The sequence below is a fragment of the Leptidea sinapis genome, chromosome 27 (assembly GCF_905404315.1).
Source record: "Leptidea sinapis chromosome 27, ilLepSina1.1, whole genome shotgun sequence".
Taxonomy (NCBI): domain Eukaryota; kingdom Metazoa; phylum Arthropoda; class Insecta; order Lepidoptera; family Pieridae; genus Leptidea; species Leptidea sinapis.
The window spans coordinates 2,636,288-2,649,477 of record NC_066291.1 but is presented as its reverse complement, the minus strand read 5'-3'; the positions used below and the strand labels follow the sequence as shown (position 1 = coordinate 2,649,477).

At 34.3% G+C, this 13,190-nt stretch overlaps 1 protein-coding gene across 3 annotated transcripts in view; it reads right to left on the bottom strand.

Annotated features, from left to right (window-relative positions):
- LOC126972881 (protein yippee-like) overlaps positions 1 to 13,190 on the bottom strand; it is a 73,303-nt gene that overhangs the window by 12,556 nt on the left and 47,557 nt on the right. For all 3 annotated transcript variants that reach the window (XM_050819993.1, XM_050819994.1, XM_050819992.1), the window contains exon 2: positions 2,060 to 2,175. Coding sequence is in view for 1 of the 3 variants with exons in the window: in XM_050819994.1 (XP_050675951.1) it covers positions 2,060 to 2,096 (37 nt within the window). In the remaining 2 variants the exon portion in view is untranslated. The remainder of the gene's footprint in view (positions 1 to 2,059; positions 2,176 to 13,190) is intronic.

The following is a 13,190-nucleotide window of genomic DNA, read 5'->3' as shown; positions in this document are numbered from 1 at the left end:
GACATCCCCCTAATACGTGCACTATTACATACTATACCTACACACAACTAAGAAAAATAATAAACAATATTCCGATTGTTAAAAATTACGCCTAAAGTTTCCAACTAGGTCTAGTTCCAGTTTCATGAAATCATATCATTTTCTTTCCTAATTAAATCAAATGATCTTTGCATTTATCTGAACAATTGTTCTAGTTTCCGAATAAACAGAAGTTACGTTATTATAAATCTACCTACCTCTACTTCTACTAAACTTTATTTCTTTCGTAATAGTGCACGAGGGGCTTGAAGTAAGCACTCATGCGATAGAACAATATATTATCACATTTAAATTAAAACAAACTGTTCTCTATAACAGCATAGCATTACCCAAATAATTTCAAATCCCCGGCTAAATAATACCAATTTCAAAAGGACTGATAAGTAGCCAATAGCGGTGAACACTTGATGATAGATGATAGATATATAGATAGAAGCGAAGGGTAATGTTGCGGCAAAAACTGTTTATCAGCTTTAAAGTGAATGTCTTAACAAAATTTAGCACTTTGTTTATTAATTTAACTGATATAATATTAATTACAAATACTCCAATAAGTAATGATAAAAGCGTGCGGTACAAATAGTCTCTTTCAAACAATGAAGATATCATCGAATTGCAGCCAATTGACGCAATCAAATCACGGGATCGTTTCAAAGTCCACATCGCGATTGGGTCTATAAAGATGATGACCGATCTGTTTAACTATCGGAAGATAGGGGGAAAAGTAAGGTACACTGAATAGATGAAAGCAGCGCAATTCATGAAGGTAAAACTAAACGATGGTTTAAGAAATTCCTTTTAAAACGAAAAATAATGTCTCCCTGGGCTTTAAAAACCTTGCCTGTCCGAATGGAGAGTCTAGTTAGATTCTGTATTTCAAGAAGTGATTGGGAAATTCGGTTATGGAAACATTTGAGTTGAGAAAAAAAAAATTGTCTTTGACTGAGGAAGTATTGATATATCAGTCGGTAGCGCGATAACGGATAAACGAAATTATCTTCAGCAAAGCAATCACTAATTAAGTAACCTTCAACTTCATTCCATATTGTAATTTAATATTAATCTAAAAGAAGTGTTGGCTGGTGAAAAATTGAATTTTTTAATATAAATTCGAAGTTTTGAATAGAAAAAATATGTTTCTTTGGATGCAGAATAAAAAATTGAAGTAATAACAATATATTTTATGGCCAGAGTCTGTACTGTCGGGAGTATGAGAGGGATACAAGCTATTGTATGCGTAGTGGTACAGTACTAGTTGGAGTCAAAGAGGATGTAACTACTACGTAATAAGAGGCGCGACTGCCTAAGTAAAAATTGAAATTTAGTTTAATATGAAACGTGCAGTGATTTGACTTAAGTTTGAAATAGTAATTACAATATGGCGACGAAATATCATCTGGATAAGTTTGAAATCGGCTATCTCCATTTTTCATAAGAATAATCTTATGCTATAAAGCCGTCATCTGTCAATCATCGCACGTTTCATACAATCGAGTGTATCTACTATATACCACTGGACTAGCGGCTGTCAAAGTGCTTTTGTGCCTGTCTGATATTCGCCATTTTGGCGCTGTTGGCCATGTAGCAAGAGTCTGTGGTACTAAAACTATTGAAGACAACCTCAGCAAACATCGATGGGTGGTGGGAAACTATTTCCAAAAAAAAATGAGTACTTTATTACGTTGATTCTTGAAGTATAAATAACACGGAAAACGAACGAAATTAATTCAAAATGCAAAAATTATTGTACTTTCCTTTGCAGCCATTTGCATTATACGTCAAAATTAGTTCTCTAGACGCTCGCGAGTGGCGCTTCAAATAGGCACAAAAAAAGTGCTGTAAAATATATGGAACATCCTGTCCAGTGGTATGTATACAGGTTAGTGAATAGCTTTTTTCTTAGAGAGTTTCGCTAGGCTGGTTGGAGTGTCTGAAAGGCTGCAAGTCAAGGATGTAGTGATGGTAGTAAGTGAGGTGTGTGCGATCAACCGTGGGGTACTGGAGATGGTAGGTGAGGTACCTGGCTGGCGGGAGCAGCATGCACTGGCCGCCCACATGAGACGCGGGCTCCGGCGGTCACCTGCCGCGCGCCTCCCCCCGCCGCGCGACCACCTCACCCCTCCGACCCTCCACCCTCTGCAATAAAAGATACATCGTAATTACTAGTTGTGCTGGTAAACTATGATGAACGTATAAAGTAGGAGTATGTTTTACTCAGAACACAATTACATACATTAAGATATTACATCACATTTATAAACTTAGTATTTACATGATCTAAAATATGCTCACTCAAACATTCCCACGTCGATTCGACGTATGGTTAGTGTGCAGTGAAAATATGGTTATATATTTTTGATGTCATTTCTAACACTACCACCGCTTCGAAAACAATTGGCGCTCTGAGAGAAAAAAAGGCGGCACAAGAAACTGTCCCAGCATTCTTTTCCGCGCTCTTTTTAATAAAATATACAATATTGTACCGTCATTGTTATTCCGGAGCTATCTATCAGAATAATTAAACTGGTAATTCAATAAAACATAATTTCTATAGACAGGCTATACAATTTTTTTAACCAAAACTGTATTTACACATAGACCGTCACCAACACACAAAGTTTCAACAAAAGATATATTCTCGTCTTCTATTTTGCAACTCCGTTCATTATGGCTGGCTTTCAACAATACATCATTTATTTATAGTAATGACCTGAATGTTGGTGACCTGTAACTTTAGGTGTTGTACAATTGTTGTGTGCATTAATTAATCTTGTAATGAACTACCTTGGATTATATGAATTCTAGATACATTTTCATTTTTTAAATTAAACACGCTTTAAGGATTACGCGTGTAATTGTAACTGTCTCTCTGTTAATCAAAGTAAATATTACATTTTCATTATCTAGCTCCAAAATAAGCAATGATGACTAAGGGCCGTTCCCAATATACTGTCTACAGATAGAGATAAATTATTACCTTCTACTGTTAGTAATAAGCTTTCAAAAATTTGAAGCTTTCCCAATATACCCGATAAGTCATTCTCGTCTTATATTGGGACGCGTGAATTGCAAAGTGAGTTATCGTTGATAAGTTTATTGGGACAGAAAAGTCAACGATACTTACGATTTTTATCTCAAGTAAGAGGGAACGGCCGTAAGACAATGGTATATGTAGCAGGTATATAGAAGACTAGCTGACCCGGCAAACGTTGTTTTGCAATATAAAGTATGATTCACGCGATAGTTTCATAAGTAATAAAATATTGCCTATATTATAGCCTGTACATCATTTTGTTCTATTGTCAATAGTTTTTGCAGCGCACGCAAAAATAGGTTTTCGATTTTACACCTTGTGTTACAAAATAGCAATTTTATTACGGATCCCTAATTTAAAAAAAAAACAGATCGATAAATGGACTACCCAACACTGAAAGAATCATTCAAATCGGACCAGTAGTACCAGAGATTAGCGCGTTCAAACAAACAAACAAACAAACAAACACTGCAGCTTTATAATATTAGTATAGATTTCGACCAATGTACAATAATGTAACTTAGTTAAGACTACATCTTAGGAATTATTATAATCTGTTTGGATTCCTCAATAAATAAATAAATGTACCTACTCCCAAGCAATCGCCAAAAGAGCGCATAGTTGAAAAAAAACAACTATATATGTACAGAAAATGAGAATAAAATTCATTTTTTTTATTTCATTTCTATTTTAAATAGACAGTGCGAAAAAAAACTACCCCTAACTTTTACAGTTGGAGCCCATGCTAATCATTCAATCTAGATAAAAATTGTACAAAAATTTATTAATTGTACATCAATACTATTTAACATGACATAGTTTTATTACTTTTATAAAGAAAATTGTATTACGATTGTAATATATTAAAAATTCTTCCAATTCTGAATTAAAACTATGGCGATCTTGTACGGGAAAGGTAACCAAGCTCCTCAAGGCCGTTGGCTCGGTCCCCGGCCTTAAACTGTTTTCAATATCTCCTGTAGTGCAATCCGGCATGCTCTCCTTCTTAAGGCATGTATACGTCGTCCAGGGCTAAGTTGTATCTCTCGTCAAGTTTCATTATCGAAACTAAGGCAAAGATCTATAGATCGTACTTAGTCAGACTTTACTTTCGTAGAACTAAGCTGACTGAGCTTAGCGTAAACTTCGACTACGATTTTATAGTCAATTGACATGTTCAATTAAATTATGCTAAGCTTAAGCTAAGACAGCCCAATACAAAAGCCAAGTTCACGTTTTATCACACTTAGCTTAATAATTTGTTATTTTTTAAAGTGATAACCCTCACTCGTAAGCATTATTGTGTTTCGGTCTGAAGGGCGCCGTAGCTATTGAAATTACTGGGCAAATGAGACTTAACATCTTATGTCTCGAGGTGAAATGAATGAAAATGAAAAATGATTATTTTGAAACGTATAGTAGGTACATATAAATATACAAATAACTTAAAATAAAACTTACAAAGGAGACAAACAAAATCCGAAAGAACCTATACGTTACAAAATGGTCCCAACTCAGCATGTTTGCTGGTGTGAAAACCAACGCTGATCTTCCTTTGGACCATTTGGGGATGTCACGCTAAATATAATTTGTATCTGCAAGCCTCACCGCGATCACCACCATACGGTACCATCAACGAGCGTGTACCGCCATCACCATCTCGCCTCGTTCCACTGTCATCTGGGACGTCACCGCACGGAATAGCAGGAAAGTATCCCTAGCTTAGTTACAATAGTGACCGTCCCCTCTATCCGCCGTTCCCAATATTGAGTCTATCTCTTACTTAAGATAAAACTCGTAACTATCGTTGACTTTTCTGTCCGAATAAACTTATCGACGGTAACTCACCTTATCTGTATACGCTGTCTGTCAATGAGACCACGTATAGCTTACCAACGATAGAAGTTTGTATGGAAATTGCAATTCACGCGTCCCAATATAAGGCGAAAAGAATGACTTATCGAGTGTATTGGGACAGCTTCAGATTATTGACAGCTAATTCCTGACAGTAGAAAGTAGTAATTGATTTCTATCTGTGGATAGTATATTGGGAACGGCCCTAACTAATGACCTTCAACCGCTGATAAATAAATTCCTCGTGCTAACCGTGGGTTTTATTTCACAATAACCACGTAACCCACCGCGTCACAAAGTAATCCAGCGAAATAATACACGTGCAAATGCGGAAATGTGCTAATGGTGGATTCCCAATCAGCGCGTGTAATCCATCGGCGACTAATCGGTGAGAAAATAGTTACAAACGCATATGGTGACATACTTGCAGTTACTATTTTTGGTAAACTATTTATAATCCTGTTTCTTACTAGGATTGCATAATGCTTCTCATAAATTACTACAACTGGTATGTTAAGAGCACCGTTGTATGATGTTACATTATTTTGTGCATATAATATTTATATAGCGAATATATATTTTTTGCTTTTTTCGTGGCAATATTAAAATTTAATTGATTTTGTTATGAATTACACCACCTAATTCGTTTTCTAAAGTAAAAGTCCATTATGTTTCGCTAATGTGCTATTATCGTGTATTTTTTATGACAGTAAAGCACGGCAGAAATAAGCGCCGTTGTGGTACCCATAATCGGCCGATAACCTGTGCAAAAGAACCTCCCACTGTGAACATTAAGTTAAAAAGCTCTTCTGACATTACAAACACATGCCTCAATTTTATTTATGTGTATTATTATTTAAACCTACATAGTTTATTACAATTCCACCGACAGCGGGTGCGTTGTGTCACGAATTTAAAGTAACCGCTGCTATCTATCGAATGGTGTGTGGACTGAATTTTAAGTTTGTATTTGCAGATAAATAAAGTATACTTATTGACAACGCACCGACCATCTAGACATTTGTTCTTAAACTCAATCCCTCGTTTTGATAGCAATATTCGAATTGATCGATATTAAAAGAGTTCAAGTGGTAACCCGGCGGCCTTTTGGGGGTAGGGTTTTTGTTACATGTATGTAACAAGTGCTGATCCGGAAAACATTGTTTTGCCATATAAATTAAGTACTACCCCGCGCCCGCTTATTGTATGAATAATTCTAATATGTAACGTAACTGAAGGAATTATTCGTATTGCGAATATAAAGGAATATAAATGCGAATATTAAATGTCTAAGTCAAAAAATATACACGCTATTACTCCGATCTGTTCAGTAGTTTTCCCAGAATAACCGAAGGAAAGGCTATCCATTTATAAGTATAGATCAGTTAAGTAACACAAATTGTTATACCAATAACGACCCACATAATAATGATTACAATATTATCATAACTATTCCGCCTTGTATATTTGCAGCATTGACCCGAAGATCACATTGCGATGTTTATAATTTGATACTGAACATACCTACATAATATAGATATAGTTAGATATAGTAAGTAGTAACCATGACATCGTTCTAAATAATATATCTGATTGGACTAATAAATTTAAAATAACAGCTAATATATTCGATTTCCAAACTAAAACAAACCATTATTCAATTGGACATCCTTAAATTGAGTAGTCCGTACGTTTATTTTAGAAAAATAAAGTAATGTTGCAATGTCCAAAAAACTGTCTAACTCTAAAAATAATTTATATGGCAAAACAACGTTTGCCGGGTCAGCTAGTCGTAAATAAATGCAATAATCTAAAGCGGGGCCTTCACTATTCTAGTACACTCGTATTAGTTACATAGTGTAAATGATGTCATCCGAGTGCACACGGATCACCTGTTTACACTTTACGAGTAGCCTTTGAAAAGTCATCCAAATACACGAGGTCCGAGTGTACACTTCCGAGTACCAACGGTATATTTTCAGGTACTAGTCACTACTATGTCTGTACACTATGATAATATATATACCTTTATTTATTGATACATCATGTGTGCCAACTGATTTATACTGTAACTCAATAACTCTTGAGCTTTTATTTTATGAGATAGAAAAGTGAACCGCCCTACCCATTACAATACACTGGGATTCACTTCACTATCTCATTGCAATGACAATGCAATGCCTCTCAGGATTCCTGATTGAACCCATTGTTTAGAGCGGGATCGCAATTGCGTTCGTCCCTTTGTGACAGAGGATGTAAAACCTCATTAGCCCTGTAATTTCACTAGGTACGACGCTCATTAAATCACTGTAGTGTTTGCACATTTCTGTTTCACGACAGCTATACGCGCAGAAGGGACCCTTAGCCGACATCCGGGGCAAAGAAACCTCCCACTAGAGAGTTTTTAGTGAGAAGATTTTTAAGATTTACTTGCTTTTGGTAACCAGCTGCCTTAGACAGTTTATACGTCTAGATAGTCTCTTGCTGTAAGACAACTGATAAAAACAGGTCAGGTGTAATACTTTAGTGTGCGTGACAAGCACGTCTAACAATCGCGATTTGTATGACACTTTGCGTTAGTGTGCGTGAATTACTATAAATAAAGGTTAATTCTAAACCAAATTTTCAACGTTTTCACAACTGTGATAGTCTATAAATGATCTAAGCTAGCTGCATATATTGTATTTATAATAATTTGTTAAATGCTGAAGCGTTTCTTTTCACTTCTTAAACGACAACTTTAATGAGAAGAAATGATAAGTTTACCAAAGTGGTAATTAATATTAAATGATCTTTTGCCATAAGTAAGTGTAATTTTTTTGTCTAAATCAATAGCTTCATCTTGATCTGTTCTATTATCAATACTATACTAAACTGAATCATTACCGAGCCACACTATTATTTATAACATACAGCCATACATAAAATCACGCCTCTTTCCCGTAGGGGTAGGCAGAGACCACATCTTTCCACTTGCTACGATCCTTACATACTTGTTTCGCTTCGTCCACTTTCATTATTAGTATGTAATGAAGTGGATTATTTATAAACCTTACGCAATTATGAAAATTAATAAAGATGTAATCTGTATGTATAAATAAATAAATATATGTATCTTGAAATTAATACAAAAAGCAGTACAGATGCATCATTTGCAACATAAACATCTATATAACTGATTTATCTTATCTATAAGTTGATAACTCATAACAAATGAGTATGTCACTGTCGAGTCATGAAAGCGGCAGGTTTTATCAGTGTGCGACCACCTTTACATACACGTGCGTCTAGCTCCTTGTTTACAAAACAAAGCGCTCTGTTTACAACTATCCATATAGGAGTGGTTTGTATTACATCTATAAAATAATAAAACAATAACAATTATTAGCATAGTAATTTAAATTTTATTAATAGTCTTAACGTCGTTAATATTCCTTCCTGCAACAAAATCCTTATAGAGTAGATTGGTAACTTTTGAACAAAACTTGAACTAGCGAGGGTGAATAGTTAAGCCGAGGGTAAAATGTCTCATTATATGATCCTGTTGTACAATCTACTTCTATGTTTTTTTTTAAATAAATACTTCCCACGATATTTGTCTGATTATCTGTCCCTAAAACAATGATTGTCTACGTGGGCTTTTCACCTAAGACAAAAAGAAAAAAGTCATACTCGCAAAAAAAATAACCACTTTCTATGAAGAAGAAAAGCGAGATAAACAAAATGTTATATAATAGTTTAAAATAACTAAAAAACACGCTGAAGAGCATAAAATTGTCTTTGGTATTCGAAAATATCCTTTTATTATATAAATCGCTTATAGATAATGCCTTATCGACGATAGATGAAAATTATTTAAAAGTTACAAGAATCTTATTTTGCAAATTGAAAAATGGAATTATTTTATGTATTGAATGTATTGTCATCGGTCCTTGATAAATCTACGAAGTTTGAACGAAATCTGGCCGTTTAAAGTGGGTCAAAACCGCGCCCAAATGGGTTGTTTACAAACAAATATACATACAGGTGAAGCTAATAAAAATCGTTTAAAAATAAAGAAAGGCAGGAACGTTACAATAATTCACATTTGTTTTTTTTTTAGTAAGTAGTGGCATTACCCATATTTAAGGGGTTGTTTTACACGCATTTTATCCACAAATTCACCCCTCTGTGATGACCTATAGTGAACAATTTTGCGTTTGGATATATTATCTGTTCACTTCTATATCGGAATGCCATTTGCAACATTCGAAACAATAAATATGAGGGTGTATTTTTGCAAGAAAAAAAAATAAAGTGGTCCCACGCTGAAATTTATAAATGGAATGCAAACAGGGACGACAAATTTGAAATTCAATTCGGGAAACGAATGTTGCCAACCCAAACACGATACAAGGTGATCCTCCCACTTCCCTAAAACATGCATATAGAGTAATATTCTAGAAGTATAAACAGGTATGTGTGAATATATATATCCTATATTATGTTAATTTATTGCCTTATGTCAAGTTATATGTTAACAAAATCTCCTACACCTGTAGGTTAACTGGAAGAAATCGCTGAATAGCGATAAGGCCGCCTAATTGTGCTACCATAACTGTTATATATACAGATTATAACTTTATGTATTTTTATTGCAATAAAGTATTTTTATTCATTCATTCATTAAAGATCATTTAATACTTCCAGCGATAATTTTTGTATTCGAAGAAATATTATACATATAGTCATCCTAACCAGGTACTGAAATAATGTTGTAAAAAAAACTTTAAAACCAGGTTGTAAGTGCGAATATAATACAAAACCCCATAATTTATTTATTCATCTCACCAACAAAGTATGGGTACACTAACACATACAAAATAATGTTGACAAAAATACAAGCTGAGCAAATAACACTCACAATTAAGACGTACAATAAAAAAAATATTTATGTTTTAAAAAAAAAATCAATTCACAATATTATGCCATACGTTAATAGTTGACTCACAATGAAATTGAATTAGATTAAATTAAATTACAATACATACATAATTATTACAGTCTCGTGCCAGATTTTGGCCAGTCAACACGTCCTGAGGATGCCTCGTGTAGAGGCGAAACACGTGTCGAATTGTTTAAAGACAAATATTGGCAGAATAAACATTAAAGAAAACTCAAATCATTTGATAATTATGGATTTCCGCAAAGTAACGCCTTCTTCAATAAATTTACATAATTATTATTTTATAGTTTTAAATTTTAATAATGTTTTAATCCAACAGACATTCTCAAACACGAATACTCTTTGCCTGATCTGATAGCAGAGATCAAGCCGTTCCGAAATTATCCTCGACTAATAAACAAGTCATGTTTTTGCACTTTCACTCTTATCACAATTTACTGATAACAGCGTTACGTAACGCCGAACTGTGGCTTCGTCGGCCCTGACCGCGGCCTTTTGTATCCATAATCTACTTTGTAGACAACCGAGCATCCACCAACTATAAAGATTAAACAAACTCATTGCAGTGTTTTTGCCAAAAAGCTTTGCATTGGAATTGAGTCGAAAATGTATTTTGTTTGTTTAGGGTTCCGTAGCCAAATGGCAAAAAACTGTACCCTTATAGATTCGTCATGTCTGTCTGTCCGTCCGTATGTCACAGCCACTTTTGCCGAAACTATAACAACAATACTGTTGAAACTTGGTAAGTTAAGATGTATTCTGTGAACCGTATTAAGATTTTCACATGAAAATAGAAAAAAAACAATAAATTTTGGGGGTTCCCTATAATAAGAACTGAAACTCAATATTTTTTTTCATCGAACCGAAACGTGTGGAGTATCTATGGATAGGCATTTAAAAATGATATTGAGGTTTCTTATATCAATTTTTCTAATCCGAATAGTTTGCGCAAAAGACACTTCCAAAGTGCTATAATGTGTCCTGTAACTTCAAAGATAAGAGAATGCCTTCCCTTTCCTTTTCTATCTTGCTGAACGGAGATACCTTTAGAGATGTTCTTCTATTTTGTACGCTCTGTTTGTCTATACGCTAGTATATAATAATAATAATATCTTTTATTTGACACACACATGAATTGCAATGAAACATTGCTACAAAACTAAGTAAAATTATAACTAAAACTAAGCTAGAAAATATTTTACGAAGAATAAATTAATAACTGTCCCAAGACATTATATACCAGCTGTGTGGCAGTGTGTATCAAAAGGGATGCTACTCAGGTTACCTGTGACAATTGGTCACAGCACTGATTTTCAGTAGCTCCCGTTTGACGATAGATGTTTCGGTGCTGAGTAATCATTTATTTGGCAATTACAAGGATATATATTGGTAAATTTAATAAGAAAAGTATTTTTTTCACATTCATAAGTGTTTATTTACGTGACCTACACGAATAAAGTGATTTTGATTTGATTTATACACAGTTGAAATTAACATCAAATACTCACGTCTGCGGTCGATTGCAACTGCTGTCATAGCTGTGCATAAACGTTTCGAGACTCCTTCTTAGAATACGGACCGTAATTAACCCGATCAAGGAAATGGACATTCAAGCCCAATCTATAAACTTGTGCTCACAGACCTTTCGACCTATTTATCAACACTGCGCTTAAACTACTGCTGGAAAGCTGTAACCTACATCTTTATATATATAATTCTTGTGTGCGTGTGTATGTCACTGAACTCCTCCTAGACGGCTGGACTGCTTCTAATGAAACTTTCTGTGTGTATTCAGGTGGATTCGAGAATGGTTTAGATTCACAATTGAACTATCTCTTAAACGGCTGGACCGATTTTGATGATATTTTTGTGTGTTCCAGTGAATTTGAGATTGGTGTGTGTCTTCAGGTGGATTCGAAAATGGTTTAGATTCACAATTAAACTACCTCCTAAACGGCTGGACTGATTTTGATGACTTTTTTGTTTGTTTCAGTGAATTTGAGATTGGTTTAGATTCTCAATTCCGCCCATATAATATAATTCTCCTGCTCATGTGTATGTTAGTGAACTGCTCCTAACGGCTGGACCGATTTTTTTAAATTTAAAACATGTGTACAGGACAACGTCTGTTGGGTCCACTAGTATTATATAAAAATGAATTGCTGTTCGTTAGTCTCGCTAAAACTCGAGAACGGCTGGACCGAATTTGCTAATTTTGGTCTTGAATTATTTGTGGAGGTCCAGAGAAGGTTTAAAAAGTGAATAAATATGAAAGTGCCCGGAATTAAATAAAAACAATTTTTTTTATATGTGACACATACGTGGTTCAGAAATCAAATTGAAAGAATAGTATAAAATGAATAACTAAATACAATTTTTATATCTTCCAACTTTCTCAAGTGGTTCAATATAAACTTGATTTTAGATCAAATAAAATTTGAAAATTTTTACGAACGATGAATCTTAAGTTTTTTCATAAGAAATAAAGATTTTTATAAGTGCTACGTACGCGGACAAAGTCGCGGGTATCAGCTAGTAATGAATAAGGGATTTAGGGTATTTGTATGGAAGCTGTCATTATCAAAGTATTATGTATGAAAATTTAATATACCACCATCTGGAATAATAGAATGTACACGTTATAATATATCAGATGCTGGAAGTTACATGTGGACAGATCGTTAATCTATATATATAAAAGAGAATGTATGTTTGTATGTTCCCTAATAGCTCCTAAACTATTCGACCGATCTCAATGAAATATTATATATATCACTATATCCATCTAGAATATTGTTGTAATTCACATTTTTTTCTGGCTGTACTAAAATAACATTTTAGAAAGTGAGACGACACAAGAATAAAAATAAAGTGGGACGAAACAGGAATATGGGACTAAAACCCGGGGCGAAACAGGAACAAAAAATGGGGCAAAACAAGAATAAAATAATAAATTATTAATTATTCTTATTTTCGAGACGAAACAGGAATAAAATCTGGGTCGAAAAAAGAATTTTTTGTGTGGAGCGAAACTTTGCGAGGCGAAACAGGAACAAATCGAAATCTTTTGTAATAGATTCGTTGTAGCTCAAGGTAGGTTAACATATATAATTCATATGGCAAAACAACGTTTGCCAGGTCACCTAGTATTGAATAAATGGAAACAATGAATTGCCATTTAAGTATGTCTCCCTCACTTTATCCCTCACTTCTTAGATTATATTATACAATTTAAATTTGTAACCAAGATTTATGAACGATGCGGGACTCGAACTGAGCCAGCCGTTTGAGTACTCGAACGCAATTTGTATAATTATA